Raw genomic sequence first — 22,573 nt, forward strand, 5'->3', positions numbered from 1 at the left:
GTTTGAGCTCTGGGGATGCTGGAGGGCAAGCATCAGACTGCCAACCGCAAGGCCCTCTGTTCAAACCCACCGACTGCTCCACGGGAGAAAGAAGAGCCTGTCTGCTCCCATAAAGATAATCCCCTATAGCCTCAGCAGCCCTAACGAGGCTCACAAAGAGTCAGAACGCCCCAATGGCAGTAGGTTTGTTGTTTTTTTCACTCCACGTCAAGCGCCGCCGCAGCTGTTGGAGTGAGAACGATGCATATCATGTCCCTGCACTTGAGCAGATTCTATCTGAGAGGATACCCGAGGGAGGAAGACCTTCTTCGATGGCTTTTCTCCCAGGGGATGGAGTGAAGTGTGGCCCGCTCCCTGAGATATACTGCAGTCCTACCGCCTAGTGCCTGTGAGGGGCCCGTGTCTGACAGGGTCTTCGCAGACAGCCTCAAGTAAACCAGCAGGAGGTCACACCGGAGTGGGCTGAGTGGATGGTTCTGATCGGATCGGAGGGGTGCCCTGTACATATGCAGCGGGGCACAAGGTCGGGAGTCACAGAAGGAAGGTGGCCGTGCCAGGTCCAAGGAAGAGAAGTGGGTGATACAGCAACAAGCCAAAGACAGCCCGGGGTCCCAGGCCACCACCAGAAGCTGGGAGAGGGGCATGGAACCTCAGAGTCACCCACGGAAGGAATCAACATGGAAGGCAATTTCTGACTCCCCGCTTCCAGAACTGTGGGGCCATATATGGCTGGGGCACCAAGTACTTTTGTACAAAGTACCAAGTACGCCATAGAAAGCCGGTATGCCCATCTTCACCCATCTCCACCTCACTGCCAAAAAGAACAGTTCTCCAGGGAGCCACGTACGTGCCTGGCACTAATGCCAGCTTCACGGCCACAGAGGAAGCCCTGACAAGGCCTGTCCTCCAAACCAGGAGCACTTTTCCTGGCTCCAAGGTCCCGACAGAACCTACAGACACGGGGCAGGGCAGTGGCTCAGCACCATCCAGTCACAGGCACCGGGAGCCCGCCCTGGCCACCCATATCACACTTTCTGGGTTGTGAGTGAAGTCCACGGTAGGCAGGCTTTCCACCCACAAGACAGGGGGCACAGTCAAGGCAGCGCAGGCGTGGATGCAGGACAGTGAGCCCCCAGGCACACAGACAAGATCAAAGCCACTGCTCGAAGATGCAGATCAGACCTGCCCCATCACAGCGGCACCGTGTTGGTCCTCGGGGAGACGTCCCTGAGAGGCGCGTTCCTGGGAAGCAGGGACGGATGGCAGCACACAGGTTTGGGATGACCTACATCAGAAGCACAGGCTGGCACGGAACTGCGGCTCAGCGGAACACCGTGGTCGGGAGAGTGCCCGGCAGCGGCAACGCGAACGTGCGCAAACGCCTTACCCATTGTGTAGGTGAGGCCCGGGAAGCCGCGGTCCTCGCTGAGCCCCAGGAAAGGACAAACCACTTGCTTGACCAGCTCCTCCAGCTGCAGGTAACCCTCACTTGGTCCCGTGGGCTCGTGCACACTCTGCAAAGGAAGGACCCAGACAATGGTCAGTCGGCTCTCCACCGCACGCTCGGCCATTCCTGGGACCCTGGTTTGGGGAACCCCCTCATTGGGCACAAGTGGAGACTTTGGGTGGCGTCCACAGCTAACATGCTTGTCAACGACAGGTGGGAGGTTCGAGTTTTCACAGAGGTGCGCGGGAAGAGGAGGCTGGTGAGCTACAAGCACAAATCAGTTATCAGAGACCCTGTAGAGCGTGAGCGTACTCTGACACAGGGGGCCCCATGGGTCAGACGTGGCTTGATGGCTACAGGCTTTAAATGAGGTGCAGTGTGGTGTGCTGGGCACACAGGTCAGCAGATGGTAAACACTTTTCTTACAGAGACATGCCTTCCTGCAGGACCAACAGCAAGTGTTTGAGTACACCCGAAGGGACTGCATCACTTATCTTCACACACACACACACACACACACACACACACACACACACACACACACACACGCTATAAATGAAAACGAACTCACTGCCATGAAGCTAGCGCTTTATAACAGCGACCCTATAGGACAGGGTAGAACCGCACCCGAGGCTTTCCGAGACTGTGACTCTTGAGGGGGTAGAAAGTCCTGTCTGTCTCCCACAGAGCAGCTGCTGGTTTCGAACTGCTGGCCTTGCGATGAGCAACCCAGTGCATCACCACATCACCACCACACCACCAGGGCTCCAGTGCTATCGTCAGGCGAAGAGGAAGCCCGGCCCCACTTTCCTAGCCTCCTTCCTATCAGAGCCCCGGAGAGCTCCTCTTCCAGACTCTTGTTCAAGGTACAGGCTCAGATCAGACCGCTCAGATGCAAGCGGCGCAGCTTTTTCTCTCTCTCCTCCTTCTCTTGCTCGTCTGTGAACATACTTGGCCTGGCATTCCAGTCACGGACGCCCACCCTCATGTAGTAGATAACACTGCCCCCCACCCCTAGGCTGGGACTACTGGAAAGGGGGAGAGGGTCCAGAACAACAATCTAGCTCAGAGAACTGGACGAGCAGCAGCCACTGAACCCCACATCTGACACTCCCTCCCTCCCTCCCTGCCGGGTGCTCACCCCTAGCCAGAGCATGAATGAAGCCTTCCTCCCCAAGGAAGGGCTCAGCGCTGCTGCCGCAACCTCTTGTAAGAGGCGGAAGGAGAGCCGCTGGAGAATATGCACTGGATACGGCTTCATCTCCTCTAGCTGCTTGGGCCCAGGAGAGCCATCTGCTCCAAGCTGGACAATCTACACCAAGCAGGGAGGAAGTGAATGTTCTCGACCTCTCGCTGGGCTGTGAGACCTTAGGCAAGTACCCAGATACCCCAGGTCTCCGTTACATCATCTAAAATAAAACCAGCAATGGCCACCTCCTGAGGTGGTTGACTGGATTACCTGACTGATAACAATGGACCTGAAGCCCTAGGATTGCCGTACAGCGAGGAGCCAATAAATGTGAGCGCAAACTCTTAGCGTTGGTCTGGAAATAGGGCTAAGAGAGTCTAGGCAAGCATCCAGGTAGTCTCTTAGTGGAAAAGAAATAACACAGGAGCTACATGAGCTGTGGGATGCTCCATTCAACCAGGTGCAAAGTAAAGCAGTCAACATAATTCTGCAGAGGAAAAAAGAGAGATCAAGCCTTAGAAAGACCAGGCATATTCAGGAGAGTCAGCACAGGCTGATAAAAATAGAGATCAGGAAATCGAGAAAGACTGGTGGGTTTTGCTGCCTGCCATAGTCTCAAGCCTTGCTTTGAGATAGACTGAAATATGTTTGTTGTTCTTTGCAACTTGTCACTTCCTGACTACATGGCTCAGGACAAGAGTGTCCACTCTTGTTTGAATGGCAGGACCCTGTTTATTTCCTATCCCACTGTGAGCTCAACACCGTGCACTGCACCACACATGGATACACGAGCCAAGGAAGACAAACTTATAAACAAAAGAGCACTAAGCGGGGCAAAACTGGGGCCACTTGGTGGCCTTCCTCCCTTGGCTCCAAGAACATGCATCCATGTCAGCGTCTCACCTGCAGAATGAGCAGCATCTGGACAATGGACGAAGGGAGCTTGGACTGGGCCAACGGAAGCAGGTCTCCCAGCTTCACCTTCAGCAGGACCAGGTCTCGGAAACCCAGCAGGGAGATCTGGCGGATGGTCAGCTCCTGGCCCTGGAGAGGGGAGAGACAGGAGGACCAGGAGGTAAGAGCTTGCTGGAGCAGCCTCCAAGCCCACGAGGATCAGGATAATGAATGTTAACAACACATCCCAGAGTTGACCCGGCAGCGCAGGTTGTGTTTGGGTTTTCAACAGCAGGCGACAAAAACCAAGGGTGCCCTTGGCGACGCTCAAGATACGACTAGACTACCCTCCCTAACAAGGCTTCGCGTCTCACCCTGTTGAAAGGCTAAGGAAGCTTTGCATTTCCCCTAACTCTGCAGGGCTCCATAAAGACACAGGCAAGCCAAGAGTCAAGGTCTCATCTATTGAGACCAGAAGGAGGAGATGATGTCCCGTTGTCACTACGGATCAATCCGATCAGGACTATAGCAGAGGGATCCTGATGGAATGGGTGACAAAGGGAACTGAACCTCCAATCCTTAAACAATTCAGACTTCCTGAGCTGGCCGAGACTACATTCCCAGAGACATTCTTTGAACTGAAACACACCTGAGGTCATGTGTTAGTTAATACCAGGCTGGCTCGCACCGTAACGAATCTCACCCATGTGCATGTACAGTGCTCCTTGGAAAATCATCAGGAGGAGGCCAAGTGGTCACCCGTTATTTTGAAACAGAGGCGACGTTAAGGGGACAGGGAAACCAGGTGAACGGAAACATCACCCAGCAGAATGGAAATGAGGAGACCGGCCATGCATGGCAGGAATGGAACCAACATGACCAAACAGTGTGTGTAGAAATGTTGACTGGGACCCGGGGCTGCTGCATAACCCTTCCCTCTGAACCTTAGCACATAGGGAAGTAATGACGCTGGCATTGAAACCCCGAAGAAGAAATGGAAACCAGCCATGAATGATTGCTGCTATCTCTGCCTCCTTACTAACCCCCCTGCCAACAGACACACAACCGCAGCCCGCACTGGTAAGTTCCTTATCACCGTATAACCACCCACCTGTGTTGCTTTCCTTCGTGTCCTTTTTGTCTCTCCAGGGTCCTACAATTTCTGTGTCTGCACCACACCCAGCATCGGCACAGGATGGGTGCTGGCACTCCTGCTTTGCTTCCGGGTCCCCTTTCAGCTCAGTCTTGCTGATGCATCAGGCTGGTAATTACCATGCCAGCAGTTCAAAACCACCAGCGATGACGGGAGGGAAAGAAGAGATTTTCTCCTCCGTAAGGAGTTACAGTCTGGGAAACCCACAGGATCTGGCCTGCTCTGCCCTGTAGGGTCGCTATGGGTCAGAACTGACTGTGGCAGTGAGTTTGGCTTGGGTTTGGCTTTCACTTTACTGAGATAGAAAACCGAAGGCAAAGTTCCCCCGTGAACATAGTTGGTGGTGCCTTCAATGTCAGTTCTGACTCGCAGTAGAACTACACTATGGGATTTCCCATGATGCAATCTTCTTGGGTTGGTGAAGAGGAAGAAGGCCTTCAACTCGATGAGTTAGAAGCAACTAGACAGTATCCAATCACTCATCACTACCGCCACCCTCCCACCTCCTCTATCACCATCCCCACTCCCACCACCACCACCTCTATGAGAGAAGATCACCAGGTCTTTTTGCCAGCAGAGCTGATGGTGGGATTGAACTGCTGATCTTTCCATTTGCAGCCAAGTACTTAACCATGGCACCACTAAACAAACAGGAGGGTTTCAGAGTTCATGGAAAGATTCCATCCTCTCTGTTCAATTCTTCGACTCTCTGAAGCCCCTTCAGATATGTCAAATGAGTTAGCAGGTCTTACTCAGACACATAAACCCACAGACATTGTGAGGAGGATATGACTGATCCATAGGCGCCCCCCAGGAGAGTTCCTCCCAGCAGGGGGAACCCCCAACTCAGAGCTTCTCAAAGTCAGAGCCCCCAGACCCAAGGTGTCTGCATCGCCTGGGAAATGGATAGAAATACAAATCCCCAGCCCTGCTCCACATCAGCTAACTCAGAAACTCTGGGAGGCTAAGGGGACAGAATTCAGGTTGATCCTGATACCATGGCCCTGTTTACCTGGTCATTCTGGCCCACCCAGATCTCAGAGTGAAATCATTCTGGGCTTTAAAGAGAAATTATTTTGCAATTAAACAATTTTTTCACCAGGACCTTGGAAGCACGATGGACCACTTTCCCCAGCCATCTTCCTGGGAGATCGGACGCACTCACAAAACAGCACTGTGCACATGTTGACTGGAGACCATCTGTCATCACCCACGCAGCACTGCTGGGAAAAATCCCTGTTACCAAATCATTTCTCTACCGATAGAGCACAGGAGCCTGTCACAGGGCACGTGTTCAATAAACCCTGCATGGAGTTCAATGCCTCTGTTCCCGCCAAGAGCACTTCTGAACACAGCATCATAATTTGGCCGGTTGCAAAAGGAAGCCGTGTGTACACGGTAGAGCTTCGTGATGTAGCCACGCTACTCTGACATCGAGATAGCAACACCACACTTGACATGTACTACACCTGCCTCTGCATCTTTCTCCCCGGAACTGAACGAGCCTCCAATGGAACCAGTGTCGTGTTGGAGCCTCTAAATAAATGACTTTATTTAGACATATTTAATGAGAAGGCACTTTTCCTTAATTGTATTATTTCAACGGACCTATTAACGGCAGTCAGCCGCATTGCTGTTGGATGGAGGAGGACACTGAGGTGCTTGCTGGGGACCAGGATTAGGGCCCTTTGGTCAGTACGAGGCTGGAAGCCTGAAGACAGCAAGCCAAACTCGCTGTGAAGTCGATTCTGTCTCTGGCAACCGTGTTCGTTATAGAGTAGAACTGATCCATAGGGCTTCTTGGCTCTAATCACCATAGGTGCGGATTGCCAGGCACCTTCCCTGCAGAACCACTGGCTACTAACTAGCTTAACGTTGGTGACTCAGTGCAAACCATTTGTTCCAGCCACACGGGGACCTCTGGACAGTCATTTTGTTGTAGTTCACGATGAACACAAAGTAAAACCCACCACCATCAAGCCAATGAGAGTGCATTGGGATCCCACAGAACAAAGTTGAACTGCGCCTTGGGGCTTCGGAGCCTTTAAGTCTTATCAGAGCAGGCAAACTCATCTTTCTCCTGCGGGGTGACCGGTAAGTCCAACCAGTGAACTTGCAGTTTGCAGCTCAACGTGAACCGGCCATGCTGTCAGGGATCCACGAACACAAGTAGAGGAAGGTAGAAAGGAAGGTTTGTTTCACATGACAGGAAGAAGGGAAGGAGTAGGCAAACTTGGAGAAACTTCTTAACAGCAATTTTGGTGGAAACGGAAGGTTCCATTCTAGAACCTCCTATGCCACAAACTGTTACGTCACTTCACAGAACCATCTGCCAAGAATTCTCTACAAGAGCACCACGGAGGCAGCGGAAGGCCTCTATTCCCGGAACGGCATGCTGGGTAACTGTTAGCTGGCTGGCACTTTGGTTTGGGCTTTTCAATCAGAAGGAAGAAGATACTTTATAGAAAAGATGAGAACCGCTCAGGAGAAGGGCTTGAGGTGAATGAAAAAGTGTCCCATTCTCCTAATCGAGTTCTCCCACCGCACCGGGACGAACGCTCCTTTTTATGGTCTGCTGCTTTCTTTACCAGGGGAGTACATAGCTTTCTTCCTTTTCCCTTTGCCAAGTCAACATTTCCCACGTGTTCAGTTTAGAGGTATCGATGGCATCAATCATGTTCTGCAGCTACCCCTCCGCACCATCACCCCATTTCCACATTTCCCATCACCCCAAACAAAAGCCCACTGCTTCCTGAAAAAGAACCTCTCCCTCCCCCCACTGCCCTGCCCCTGGGGAAAAAGCCAATGAAGTTTGGTCTCTGTACACTGACCAACTCTTGTTATTTCATGTCAGTGAGATCACACAGCATCAGTCTTTTGGTGACCGACACATGTCACTAAGCATTAGGCCTTTGAAGTTCATGCAGGTTGTAAGCAAGGACCAGGATTCCCGTCCTCTTTGGAGCTGAGTGGTATTCCATCATGTGTGTGTGTGTCACATTTTGTCTGTCCATCTGTCCCTGATGGATCGGTTGTTTCCACTTTGAGTACATCTACGTGTGTTCACTTTGCTGTTTTCTGGACTCTCAGGTTTGTACTGAGAAGTGGAATCGCTGGCTCATCTGCTTTGTCTTATTCGGTATTTATTTCACTCTGTATGTTGAGCAAATGATTCCAGAATGGCTCATTTGCAGAGAAGGACTGACTGTAGGGGGAGGAAAAAGTTGGCATCAGGATTGGAGGAAGGCTTATTAGTCTGCACAACGTATACGTCACTTTGCTTGTTGAAAGTCCTTATCGATAAAGATCAAATGCACCTTTCATTAAGCGTTCCCACTCAGCACGAAGAAAACCAAGTCCTCACGACACCAGACAGCCTCACGAGAATCAGGGGAAAGGGTACCGCTGTCACGGAGTTCAGTGAGCTTTGTCCACCGTCAATGCTCGTGGAAGCAGCAGTCAAGAAATGAAACCGCACATCACACTGAACCAATGGGCTGCACCAGGCCTCCGTAGCGTGTGAAAACATGGAAGATTAAGGTGTGCCTGGTCCCAGCCGTGTTATTTTCATTTTGTCCCCCATCCCTCTCCCACCCTCAAGCCATGTTCTTTTCAGTAGCTTCCCACGCAGGTGCGAGCGGGCCCAGGAATAAGGAAGACCAGAGAATCACAATGCCTCTGAAATGGTCCAGAAGATTCCCAGGACCAAGGATGCCAGAACAAACAACTCTATCTTGAGGGACATGCAGCAAGGAAGGTGAGGCGTGCGTCCTTTCTCCTACCTGCGCCACGTTCTTAGGAGGGACCAGTCTCTATAAAAGGACATCAATTTTGGCCAAGTAGAGGGGCAGCGAGAGAGAAAGACCCTGAACGAGATGGACTGACGGACACAGTGGCTGCAGAACACTGGTGAGGGCAGCTCGGGACGGAGCCGGGCTTTGTTCTGTCGAACACAGGGTCCCTGTGGGTTGGCGTCTACTCCCGGGCACCCAAGAGCAACAACGAGGTCCCTTTACATTTAACTCTGTGAGGAAACAACACCGAGCATTTCCCACAGAATCAGTACAACAGTGCATCACCACCAGCCATCGACAAGGGCTCCATTTCTCCTCGCTCTTGCCAACAGCTGTTATTTCGTTTCAGTTTCGGTTTATCCAGTAGCGTGGTTTGGGTTTGCATCTCTAATGGTGACTGATGTTGGTAAATAGCAACATGTGCTTGTTGGCCATTTGAACACGTAAGCATGTGGAGGCTTTTATATTCATATCTGAATTATCCCAGAAAGCTTTTACATACACAAAATCACACCTATAACTCTTCAAGCAAGCACAGGGATCATGCTCCTGTTACCCTTCTGCAACTTGCTTTTGTTTAACGCACTATGTTTTGTATATCTTTGCACCCGGTGCATACCAATCCGTCTCGCCCCACTTTCAGGCTGCACCTTGAGCCTATTTTACTTCGTTAACCAACTATCTCCCAACTAACGTGCCTCTGCTTTCTCCCATTATCATGCTATAATCGGTATTTTCACCCATGCTCCTTCGGATCCGGTATAATTTGAAGATGTTACACATCTAGTATGTGCATAGATTATACTCCCTTCAAAGCAAACCATTGCATCAAAATATGCTTCCGACAAGTCTCATCGATACTGCCAAGGACACTCGCCAAAGGCTGCATCAACTTATACCTCCCAGGAGCAGCCGGCTGTGCCTGTTTCTCCACATCCATCGAGAATCTGGTTTCTGAAAGCAAGTTGGTTAATTAAACACAAGCCAGACCTCTGCCGAGGCAATGCAGGGGATGCCCCAAGGCTTCCCTTGTGTCGTATCAGACACATGGCGAACTCTCCAGAGCCACCCAGCCCCAATCCATCTTCCAAGTCCGTAACGTGACAAACTGGTACTGGCTTGACAGTGGCCAACCAGTGGTGACAGGAGGGCTTGAACCCAGGTCCACGTAATTCAGAGGCTCATGCTATGAACCCCTCTGCTATTTCCTTCTTTTTAAAGTAATATCATTTGGGTTCTCCATGAAAACATATACAGCCAAATAGGTTCCCATCCCACAACTTCTTTGCAAGAGGCCCAAGGACTCCGGTTCCACTCTGTTTGGGGGATCAACATTCCCATTATTGAATACATTTTGGCAGCTCCCATCCCAGGAAGTTCGCTTCCATGCCCCCTTGCCTTCTCATCTTTGTTGTGCAGTAACTGCCTGGCCATTAGGTCTGACACAGACAGCCAGCGTGTCCTCCTTAGGTGACACAATCCACCACCCCCCCTCCCCTTAGGCTGCCCTACTGCCTCCCATCCTGGGCGAGAACGGCAATCCATTGGGCATAGACAAGGCTTGGGTGCTGACGGTCCTTTCCTCTGGGACGTGTGAGCTTCATTTTAAACATGACACACTCACGAGAAAAGTCTCAGTTTCTAAGTGACCAGAAGGGACTGGTGAGCCAGTGCCTGGTTCCTCCTGGGTTTAAAGGCAAGCTGATGTGGGCCCAGGACAGTAACATGGTGTAAGCGCTTGCTAAGAAGCACCTCTAATATCATGCCTCCTTAACCCCACCCCCACAGGGGACTTTATCTAGAGAACCCCTCATTGGTCCCCTGAGTGACAAAGGCCTGCTCTCCCCTGCTGGCAGGAAGTCATCTCACTGGAGGGCATGGGGGCTGGGTCGGGGCACACCAGTCTATTGTACACATCAAGGCCTTTCTAAGAGGGTGATGGGGGGGGGGGTGGCACGAGCCAGGGCACTGACTTGTCACCAGGCCTCATCCTAAGCTTCAACCCCAGTGGACCAGAAGAGGAATTCACCCAACTCAGAATGGGCTCTGCTATTTGTTTCAGGAAGTCCAAAAAGCCGAAGCATTGTAAAACCAAGCCTGTTTCAGTAAAACCAAGCCTGTTTCCCCCTGAGCGCCTTCGTCGAGGAAAATGAAAAGAAATAATCTCTCCTTGTGGCTCAAAGTACAATCCGCTTCCTTGAGTCGACACTTAAAATCCTGAAGAAGTGCGCCTGGCTCAGAACCCGAAGGGAAGGAGGCAGCCAGTGTCCTGCGAGCCCACAGTGGCCCTGGCCGCCGCCGAGCGATGGATCATCACTGCTTGCTCTCCACTGTCTCTTTCTAGACCCGGGGTTTCTCCCAGCCAGGCTGACCTCCGCCAGCTCCACTCTGAAGCAGAGATGCTGTCGCTTGCAGCTGCCGGAAAGTCGCTGCCAACTCCCAGTGACGCCATGTGACCACGCCTACGCCATCTCCATCATCAGGGTTGGTAAGCTAGAGCTGACTGTGGGGCTGCCTCTCAGTTGGCCTGCAGTCCAGTCGAGGGGGCTCGGCATCTAGCACTGTCTCTGGCAGTGGGGTGAGCCACTGCTTTCCACTGGGGCTGGCTTTTGGAATCTGTCCCCCGTGGGTGAGCCTGCTGGTGTCTGAAACACTGATGGCATAGCTTTAGACTCATAGCAACATGAAAACACAGCTGTGTGACAACATGACGGATAGGCTATGGCACACGGCAGCATCCTCAAAAGCCCTTGAGATTGTCCAGGAAATGGAGATGCTAGCCAGGTGGATGATGTAACAACCTGGAGCCCAAATGCACAATCCAAGCAGGGGAATGGGGAAACATGGGTGCAGAGCAGTGGTTCTCCACCTTCCTAATGCCACAGCCCTTTCCCACAGTTCCTCAAGTGTGGTGGTGACCCCCCACCAAGCCATAAAATGATTTCGTTGCTACTTCATCACTGTCATTTTGCTACTGTTACGAATCGGGCTACCAAAGGGGTCCCGACCCACAGGTTGAGAACTGCTGGTGTTGAGGGTTTATATCAACTGCTGCTAGATCATGAACAACTTTCACAAGAAACAGGACAGTAGCCATCTTTCCATCTGCTCTGGGTTTCTCTGGGCTCTCCTCGGACTATGCAGGGGACATGGCCACTGAAAACCCACTCTCTCCATTCTACAACTATTGTGGGTGCCTGAAACTGGGAAGTCTCTGCCCAAGTCCCCCAAAGAGAAGACCCAGGCCTGCCCACACCCATATAAAATATAGGTCACCCAGCTATATTTGAATACTTTGAACATATATGTCCCAACATTGCATTATTTGCTGTTTTTTTGAAATTCCAATTTAAGCAGATACCTTGCAATTTTTATTTGCCAACACTGGCACTCCTTCTCCCGGGGCGGTCTCAGAGAAGACCACAGCTGACTTGGGGGTTACTATCACAGAGGAGAAAGAGGCTTGTGGACTGGGGTTTAGACTGACCATCGAAGCACTGCAGTCTCTCCTCGGGGCATAGGATATCCCTGACCTGAGTGAGCATGGGATGACTAAGAAGGGTGGGCTGCAGGGCAGAGGCTATTTCTGCCAGTGCTCTCACCCCAAAATTGTGAGGGGCAACCCTGAAATACGGAGAGAGATCTTTGAGCATAACCTCCTGTTCAATGTCTGATGTGTCGTTAAAAGAATTGTGAATGCTTCATTTTCAGCAAGGCAAGTTGGGTCAGCTGCACAGGTAATTACTGCCATCTCTAATTGCCGTGGATGATAGGTTTGGGGTCAACTGGACTGGGCCAGGATTCTCAGTCACTTGGCAGATGAGACCTCCTCTCCCATCACGTGGCCCTAACATAATGCAAACAGCTCCATGATAGGATCTGCTGTGAGCAGCCAGGCAGTCATAAGAAAACGAGGGTGGAGTGTAACTGAAGGGACGTTTCCTCATGGCAGTGGCCTATCCTATGTTAGTAGACACTGTGAGAAGGTTATCCCTATGTAAGTAGACACTGTGGAAAGGTTAATCCTATTTAAGTAGACGCCATGGAAAGGTTAATCCTATGTAAGTAGACGCTGTGGAAAGGTTAATCCTATGTAAGCAGAAGCTGTGGAAAGGTTATCCCCATGTAAGTAGACGCTGTGGAAAGGTTAATCCTACGTAAGTAGACACTGTGGAAAGGTTATCCCCATGTAAGTAGACGCTGTGGAAAGGTTAATCCTATGTAAGTAGACGCCGTGGAAAGGTTAATCCTATGTAAGTAGACGCTGTGGAAAGGTTAATCCTATGTAAGCAGAAGCTGTGGAAAGGTTATCCCCATGTAAGTAGACGCTGTGGAAAGGTTAATCCTACGTAAGTAGACACTGTGGAAAGGTTATCCCCATGTAAGTAGACGCTGTGGAAAGGTTAATCCTATGTAAGTAGACGCTGTGGAAAGGTTAATCCTATGTAAGTAGATGCTGTGGAAAGGTTCCTCGCCTCTTGCTAGTCTGGATCCTGCATCTGGCACATTAGCCACTGCTTCTTGAGAGTTGAGCTGACATATTCCCCACCCCATATTGCCTGCTGACCCTGGGGATCATTGAGCTTGCCTTCTAGCCAAGGTGACATGTTCCCCACCACCCCCACCCCATATTGTCTGTTGACCCTGAGGGTCATCAAGCTTGCCTTCTAGTTATCTGACTTTGTTTCCCTCCATCTCGGCACCTCCCTAGCTGTGATCCTCTTGGTTCATCAGCCCAAGTGGCTACAGATTGCCTCGAACTTAACATCTGACGTACAGATTTAAACTGAACTAGACTCATCTGCTTCACGAGAGTGAGCCGCTTGTTGATGTAAATATGTGTGTTTGTGTGTATGGCCACTGGTTTTTGTAACCCACTGTGTTTCTGCTGCTTTCTAAGATGGCACTTGAACAGAGTCCTGCTGGATGTGAAGGCGTAGCCCTAATAGAACAGAATAGTAAGCACACTGCAGAGCCAGTGCGTGAGAGATCTCGGTGAAAGACCTCACCAGGAGGCCCCCATTGCTGTTGGGTTGACTCAATTCATGGAGACCCCAAATGTGTGAGGAGTCAAAGGTGCCCCATACGTTTCCAACGGCTAATCTTTCAGAAATGGATGGCCAGGATTTTCTTCAGAGCACCTCTCAGTGAACCCACACCTTTCCCCTTTCAATTAGCAGCTGAGTATATTAACCCTCTGCCCCACCCAGGGACTCCTCAACCTCCCTTTGAGGCTCAGCTGCCCTCCAGTCTGCTCTGACCCATGGCTCTCTCATCTGTAACAATGGCACGCTGCCAGGTCCTGGGCATCTCCCTGTTCATTGGGATGCTTGAGCATGTTGTTGCTGCTGGCCTGGCCCTTCCAAATCCTTGAAACCTTCCCATTTCCACTGGCCCTTTAGCAAACCTGAGTGGCCCCTGAGGGGGTGGTTTCTCAGATCTGGCAATGATCAGCCCTAATATTTGCCTCTGCGGATGAGGGTGGAAGAAAGTAAAATGGGCAAAAAAGTACTGAGTAGAATGAGTTGAGGGCACAGAATAAGAATCCTGAGCCCTAAAGAGAGCTCACTATTTGAGATAGTTAAGGTTTATTGTGCCAATTTGGCTGATAAACACATGTGGGATTAATTGAAGGACAGAGCGATAAATGGCTCGGTGAGCCTTGCCTTTCTAGTTCTCGAGTCTCTTGCTTTATGATGGCCAGACCAGGGTGCAGCTGCCTTAGTCAGTTCCCTACTTCAGCTAGCAAGGCTCACTTCCTGCAAGACATCCCTGAGGAGAAGCCACGTGGACCTATCCTGATGCAGCCCTGGGTGCTGGAGCAGCTGCGTGGAGACCCCTGCCAGTGCTGAGATGCTTACACAGTCACCGATTTGGCTTTCCTCCTGTAGTTGGTGTCATTGCATGCGTTTTGTGGGGTGAAGGAAGACTCTGTAGATTGGTGTTGGATATATGGGCTAATGGACTTGGACAGCACTGGGTTGGGATGCTTTCTTAATGTACACTTATCGTTTATATAAAACTAACTCTTATACATACAAGTTTCTGTGGATTTGTTTCCCCACACTAACACACTGGTCTGTTACTCTGAACTCCGTGTTTTTGAAAGGAAAGCTGTACTCAGAGAAGTGGAAACCTTCTGCCCAGATGCACACACTGAACTCGCTCGATCTATCTTTCCACTACATCCTGTGGCTTCACCACCTCAAGGGTCCCTTACGGAAGACAAGAGACAATACTCCTTTCCCATGATTTGGGAAGAAAGAGAAACTTAATTTTTTTAAAAAAAGAAAGAAAAGAAAATAGTCTCCCTCTCCCATTTTCTCTATTTCTCTAAAGCAAGAAAAACAAAAGAATGTAAAGACATAATCAGAATCAAGTCAGAAACACTGCCGTCAAGTCGGTTCTGACTCACAGGGGGCCTCTGTAGGATTTCTCAGACTGCAAATCTTTATAGGAGCAGGCAGCCTCATCTTTCTCTTAGAGAGTGCCTGACGGGTTTGAACCGCCGACTCTAAGAGGGACTTAAGTTGATCACAGGGCAAATGGCTAAGGATGCAGGTCTTTTTCTTTGCCTAAACTTAGGTGCTAACGACAGGAGCACAGCACCCACACAAGACCATGGCCCAATCCCCGGGCTTTCCCTTGCTCTCCCAAGAAATCAGATAGACGGCTGAAGCCCCACGAGCTCATTCTCCTGGTGAGACTGACCTGAACTGGGTAAAATATCGCCTGCAGGGTGGGGAGGGTCTCAGTGAAGAAGTGGTCCCAGACTTCAGCGAGAACCTCAACGCGATTTTCACCTACGTAAGGGAGAGAAGACAAAGAGAACTTGTCATGACTTGCCAGAGAGGCTGGGAGAGGGTTCCATCTAAAAGATAAATTTGCACTATGTCAAAACTTGCCAAGAGTGACAGTCTTGGGGTGTGGGCAATGAGGTCTTCTTTCCAGGCTCCAACCATGAATTCAAAGTCTCACAATGCTTCCCCACGGGGAGACCTAAACTTGCACTTTACTTACCTATTTCTATATCCAAAGCAGCTTCCAAAAGGTTATGGAAAAATGCCATTATCTTTTCATTCCAGTTTTGCCCATGGATTTTTGAAGTCCCCTAGTCTCTGGACGCTATGGTGGTAGGGTTGTGGGCCATACACTGGTGGCTGACTACAAGGTTGGTGGTTCAAATCCACCAGCCACTCTAAGGGAGAACGATGAGGCTCTCTGCTCCCATAAAGATACACAGCCTCAGAAATCCACATGGCAGTTCTAATCAGGGTCCCCATGAGTAGCAATCAACTCAAGGGTAGTTGTCTTGGATTTAGTTATCTGTAGCTATAATAAACCAGGTAAGTCAGTTCATTCCCGCTCCATGTGCTCCCGAGTTCTCCAGTGGCAGTTTTATCAGAAGTCCGTCACCAGGCCTTGCTCCCAAAGTCCCTTAGGGTTAGCACGTATGGGATGATCCAGGGATTCTCTATGTTCCATTTCCTAACAGTTCTCTTTCTTGGGCGAAGTCTGATGGGCACCTGCAGTGCATGTGGGTGTGGGCCGGAAGACGTGGAAATACACGGGAAATGCCTAAGCATCACCATCCTCGTGTGAGCAATTACTCTGTTTTCAGGTACTTTGTTATCTATGCTAGATCATGAAACAGCCTCCGTTTGCCCCATGTGGCAGGCTGAGAGAAGCCAAGCAACTCGCCCAGACCTCACCGCTCAAAGGCAGTCGGAGACAGGACTCCAAAACCCTTCCAGGGAGCTGCTGTGCACGGCCCGACACCAAGTTGGTTTTTAATTCACGAAGACGCCGATTGTAGTCTGCTTTTGTTTTCAAATCAGGAAGACACTGGCCCTTCTCGTTTTGTTTTTTAAACCAGTAAGACACTGGTATTGTAGCTGTTGGTTGAGGACAGTGGAAGCGGGCCTGGAAGCTGTCCCCTTCACCCACTGCTCTGCAGTTGCTGGGGGCAGAGGGGACAGCATTCTCTGAAGAGGTCACCTGCAAAGCCCAGGGCTCGACACCGGATGCTGTGCCCACTCCCCCTCGGATGAAGGAGCATGACCTCTCTGACCACACGCCACCTCACCCACCAACCCGCAGGCAGGCTGTGAGGGACCTGCAGGCCGGGGGGCGGGGGAGGGGGGCTCGTTGCCTAATGACCTAGATCACAAAGCTGATCGGGCATTGCCTTTGCTCATCTCAGGCCGAGAAACTGGGTCACCCGAGATTGGACACTAGCCAAACACTGCCAGTTCCTCTGAATAAATCTTGATTCATTTAGCATCTTCCGTCTATTAATTTAATGGACGATAAAAGTGGTGGCTGGGAAGAGGGACAAGAACAAGGGCATGACTAGTAGCCGGAAGGGCCAAAGTCACGCAGCTGTGGGGAGGTCAGAGTGAAATGTACTGGAGAGAAAGGCGCACGCATCACCGCCTTTACGGCCCCTAATTCGACCCAGACCCACAGCCACCAAGTCCATGCCCAGTCCTATCTATCTTGGGTGTCTGAGGCCTTGTCAATGCTTTGAGGAGCAGACAGCCTCACCTTTCCCCCAAGGTGCAGCTGGTGGCATTGAACCTTGTGAGTAGCAGCCCAGTGCTTACTCGACAGCATCACCAGGCATCTCTTGACTTTTCTTAGCAAAATTCTAATCACACTTGGTTGCAATCATCTGCCTTCCTTGCTGGCTCCACTAGCGTGGCTCAGAGTGCCTGGGCTGTCTGTCCCAGTGGCTGTGATACTGTATTGCTTGGCATAATGCCAGACACAGCAATAAAACTGTTTTAAAGATCTTGGATGGATGGATGGATGGATGGATGGACGGATGGATGGCAAGTACCAGGTGCAGAGGTGTTTGCAGACTGGGAAAGCTGCTGAGTGGAAGGTCGTCGCCACAGAAAAGGACCTAACAGCCGGCCAGGACATTTTCCTCTGCTCTCTGGGTCAAGAGCCCTCAGCCACGGGGCTGCCACAGCCAAGGGGAGTCTGGCTCCTCCTTCACGGTCGTCATTCGGACTACAACCCAATGGCTGTATTTCTGTCTCCCCCACTTTGCACATGGCTGTTCCTCTATCCAGACTGCTTGCTCTTCCCCACCCTTTGCTGCCCCGGGTCTTCCCCTCTCCAGCTGGTCCCTCATTCCCACTGACAAGCTTCCTGATTCTGGCTTCTGGACATGGTGCCTGGCCCTGAAGTACATGGGATGAGGCTGGATGGTGATCTGTCTCCAGCTCCCAGGTTATGAACTCCAAGAGGGCTGGTGATCCTCTGTTGTTCTCCGTTGCCATTACATCTCCAAACCCCCAATCCACTGCCCGAGTGAACACTGACTCATAGCAACCCAACAGGACACAGGCAAATTCCCATGGTACGTGGCGACATGGAACCCGCCGCATTACCCACTCCACCACTGGCGCCCTCACTGTGTCCCCAGGACTCAGCAGAGCGCCTGGCACAGTGCAGCTGCTCTGGTCCATAGACGTTTGTTGGAGAGAACGAATCGACCACTCAACTCTTTTCCACTGGAGGCTGTGTTCCTCTCGTGCAGGGAAGGAGTCCAAAAGACCCTCTGAAACACTGGATCACCCTGAGCCCTAAACCGCACTGTACCCCAATTCCTCTATATCCCCAAGAGGAATTAAAGGCATCTTCAGCTGCTTTTGTTGCTGGATTTACCCTAAGCCTTTCATTGGAGGAAGGAAGCGATTTCTTCCTAAAGGGGGAGAGTCTTGCAGGTCCCTGGCAATGCTGCTTCCATCCGTTCACCAGCAGGGAGGAGAGCTCACCGCACAGCCACGGGAGGTCTTCCTCCTCCTCCGGCAGCAGGCAGGCGCCTCCCAGGAACCTGGTCTAATTGCTGGCTGCAGACTTCAGAGGTTTTGGAAAGTGTTCAGAGAAGAACTTCAGAGAGACCCGGACTAGTAAAACAGGCAGCTCTGGGAAAGACAGGAGGTAAAGGAAGGAGGTGACTTCACCCCCAGAAACAGCTCACACGCGAAAGACTGTGTCCCTCTAAAGAGGAAGGCTTGTGAGGAAGGTTCTAGGCAACTGTCCTATGAAAACTGCCCTCTCATGTCCCACAGGTGTCGTGGGCCCCAGAGGTCTAAGAACCTTCCTAAAAGGCCAGGCGGTCATCAAAGTCCAAGGTCAAAGAGTACTGAGTGTAGCATAGATTCTCCTGCTCTGAAAACAGAAGCAAATGGACCCAAGAGTCAGCAATCCCTTCTGCCGAAATCAAGGGGAGGCATGCTGTCCCCGAAGAGTGACGGGTTCAGAACCCACCGCTGCAGGGCGACGCTATTCCACGTGAATCGACTCGATGGCAGTGAGATAAGATCAAGGGCTGCTTGTCCAGCGACAGGATCCTCTCCCTCACCTTCAAACTTTATCTTCGAGCAAAGGAATCCTTTTGATCCTCAGAATTCTTCCTTGGCATTCTCACGGCATGCTGGGGTCAAAGCAACATCGTGCACAGGAGGAGGAAACACTGCCCGCTCTCCTGCACCCTCTGCACCATCGTTGTGATGTCTGGCCCCATGGCTGCAGCGCTGGGCCCCCATCCTTCTCAGTGCCGGTTATCTCCTTAGTACCTTTTGCCCCAAGGGGCTCCTCTTCAGGCCTTCTATCAGACAACGTTCCTTACTGGAGGATGAAGGTAGAGACCGTGTAGAAAAGACCCTGGGACCCAGAGGGATGCAGAGAGAAGATCTGGGCCCGGTCCTAGCTTGTCACTGTCTGAGGCCAGAGCCCGCAAGCCTGGTGACCTTCCTTCACCGTGTGGCTCTGTGTGGGGGGTTTCCCTCTGAGTGTTCCCTGTGGCTGACACTAGGTGAGAGATGTCCCGCTTCCCCTATGAGGGGCACTTGAATCTCCAGTTTCGCTCAGCAGCACCCTCTTCACAAAGCCAGGGGCGGTGACTAACTCCCCTCCAGCTTTCATTGCTTAAATGTGAATTGTGTGGCCAGGGCCACCCTAGGCAGCAGCCATTCCCACCCGTGTACACTGGCACGATTGCAAAATGCACAAGGGCCATAGAACTACATCCCTGCTCGTGAGACAGGGCACTTAGCAAAGAAGACCCTGCATTAAGTATACAATCCTGGCGAGGCTATGGGTGAGGCATTGGGCTGCTAGCCACAGGGTCATCAGTTTGAACCCACTAGCCACTCTGAGAGGGAAAGCTGAGTCTGTCTGCTCACAAAGAATTTACAGTCTCAGAAACCCTATAAAGCAGTCACATCAGGCTGGTGAAATCATCAATACAGTTAACATCACACACCTCACCAAAGAGACCGCAGTTCCAGCCAGCACATTAGAGCGAGTTAATGAATGGTTTGACCAGCATGGCCTGTGAATGATGGTGTAACTATCCAAATGGCCCTCGGCAGAAAGAAAGCTCCCACCACTGCTTTAAAGAGTCTTAATATGTCAGAATCTACTTGGTGCCTGTGGTTTTGTTTCCTTTTGTTTTTGTTTGTTTGTGTGTTGTCAAGTGGATGTTGATAGGGTGGAAATGGTCACAGGATAGATGTATTCAAGGGAAATAAGGCGACAGGGTCAGACAACTTTAGGAGTTTCAGAGGCTCATTTTCTAACAACTGCACCTCTGGGGATGGAGTGGGTTACTCACTGGGCTGCTAACCAGAAGGTCAGGAGTTTGAACCCACCGGCCGCGCTGCAGGAGAAAGATGAGGCTTTGGGTTCCAGTAAAGAGTCACGGTCTTGGAAACCCACAAAGGTGCTTCTACTCTGTCCTATGAGGTTGGAAGCGACTTGATGGCAGTCAGTTGGGATCGGGTTTGGTTCTTCTAGTAGCTTGCTGAGCACCTACTCTGTACCAGATACTGGACCCCCGTACTGTCAGAGTCTCAGTTTTCTTTCTAATTTGTCTTTCTAGAACCCAAGCCACTAGACCTCAGTCCATTTTCTCAGGGAATGGGGCTGATATGGAACCTAATACGTTTGGATCTAGATGTAAACTTGATCTACAGAGAGGTCAGTAGGCCAGAGTACAGGAAACAAACAAGAAGAAGAACCGGTTTGCATACTTACTACAGGTCAGATATCATTCTACTTGCTCAGGTCCCTCACAAACCTACAACTCTGAGTTCCACGTTCCATTCATTATAACTGATCAAAGTCAAGGCTAAAACAAATAAGCACCTTGCTAGTAGTCATCTAACAAGCAGGTGGCAATCAAAGATCTGGAGCCAGACAGTGGGAGCTGACAAAGGAACCTGGCACAGAAACAGGGTTGGTGGGTCCTGGCCTTCGATGCCATTTTGACCTCTGGGCACTTCTCCTCCAGATTAGCAATGGGCTAGGATGTCTGGTAAGGCCAAGCCAGGTCATTTCCATTCACCTATCACACCGCCACCTCAAGGCGTGGGTCCCTGGTAGCCTCGTGTGCCCCGAATGGGTGCCTGTTATCAAGGTCTTCAGGAAAGCACAAAGCACCCTGATGGGGCAGTTGCTAACCAAAAGGTTGGTGGTTCCAGGCTACCGGCTGCTCAATGGGAGAAAGCCGCAGCAGCCTGTTCCTATAAAGATGACCGTCTTAGGGACCTTGTGGGCAGTTCTATTCTATCCTGTAGGGTCATGCTCAGTCAGAATCAACTCCACGGCACCAAAAGCACAAGCAAGAGTCTCTAGGGTCACACCAGACAAGGTTACAGGTCAGAATGCAAAGTGAAGTTTCACCCCTTCAAAGGAGGCCACCAGTAGGCATCCCATAAAGACCTTCCACTTAAGACGGTCTCCAAAGAAACCGCTCTAACTCCACTGCCTGCTCATAAACCCAGTTCTGCCTTGTGCTGCCAGGAGCGGCTGCATCCACCCAGAGGGCTTTCCCCTAGCGAGAAAAGAGCCTACAGGATGAGTCACTGGCCCGGCACCTGCTCTCTGGACAGGAGCGTTTCAGCGGTCCAAACCTCAAAGGGCTAGTCGCAGTGCTGTGAGGGTGGCCGCATACTTGCCTTCACACAGCTTGATCTTCTCCTCCACGAAGAAGAGTCCTTTCGCGAGAAGCTGATTCTGCCGAAAGAGAACACAAGAGTTGGGCCAGTTCAGAGCTCGAGGGACTAAACCACCGTCTACTTCCAACGGGCACGGGGGCAGGATGCTAGGCATTTGTGTGGCAGGCACCACCTGAAGGAGCCTTTCCTGCCTCAGAACCCTGGTTGGTGGAGTGGTTTCTCAGGGGTCTGCTAGCGATGAGGTCAGCAGTTGAAAACCACGAGAAAGATGAGGCTTTCTACTCCCCTCAAGAATGACAGTCTCAGAAACCCACAGAGGCAGTTCTACCCAGTCCTATAGGGTCATTATAAGTTGGAATGGACTCGAGGGGAGTGAGGTCTTTTGGTTTGGGCTCTGCCCTCTCAGCAAACCAGGTGTCAGGAGAAGACAGACACATTCCAAAGAGAAAGCGGGAGATGAGTGTCATGGGCACCCCACCCAACCTCAATCCAAACACACACACCCACTCCCATCAAACCAGGGGAAAAGCCAAGCCACAGGCTGGCTGAATTCATGACTGTGAGCACGCCTTGTTCGTCAAGCACTTGATGATTTCAGCTCAGCAATGGGACCAGGAGGCAACAGGAAATGAAGGCAGAAATCACAGATTTCTTTTAAGCAGCTAAATGTAGGGTTTCTCCTACTAGCAGGACAGAGACCATGCAGAATCGCAGAGTAGTACACACGTGATGAAAGAAAGAAAGGAAGAAAGAAAGAAAATCAGCCCTTCTTCAATTGTAACTAACGACGGGTGAGCCTTCTGTGTATCTGAGAATCTTCTGATCTAATTCAACCTCTTTGATCACACGTGAGGTTCCTAAGCATCGGAACTGACTGGACAGCACCTAACCACAATCACAGCAGGTTGGTACATTATCTTCATTGATGGTCAACTCGAGAAGGACCCAATAGCCTCCTGTCCCACTCTCTGCAGGATGACACTGAAACTCTACCCCACCCCCCTCCCCCTGGAGGCTTCAAGCCCAAACACGGCCACACAGACTGGTAGCCAGGTAGGAAATGATTTGGAACTTGGAGCTGGGTCCATTGTTACTTAATGCATCCCTTCCAACACCTTG

General features: G+C 51.0%; 1 protein-coding gene across 1 annotated transcript in view; it reads right to left on the reverse strand.

The window, feature by feature from the left end:
• Positions 1-22,573, reverse strand: part of PRR5L (proline rich 5 like) — a 67,560-nt gene that overhangs the window by 11,752 nt on the left and 33,235 nt on the right. The window contains exons 4-7 of the mRNA XM_075548365.1: positions 21,455-21,512; positions 15,189-15,280; positions 3,540-3,680; positions 1,388-1,514 (exon numbers count right to left, since the gene is read on the reverse strand). Of these exons, the coding sequence (XP_075404480.1) occupies positions 1,388-1,514; positions 3,540-3,680; positions 15,189-15,280; positions 21,455-21,512 (418 nt within the window). The remainder of the gene's footprint in view (positions 1-1,387; positions 1,515-3,539; positions 3,681-15,188; positions 15,281-21,454; positions 21,513-22,573) is intronic.

This window comes from Tenrec ecaudatus, chromosome 4 (genome assembly GCF_050624435.1).
Source record: "Tenrec ecaudatus isolate mTenEca1 chromosome 4, mTenEca1.hap1, whole genome shotgun sequence".
NCBI lineage: Eukaryota > Metazoa > Chordata > Mammalia > Afrosoricida > Tenrecidae > Tenrec > Tenrec ecaudatus.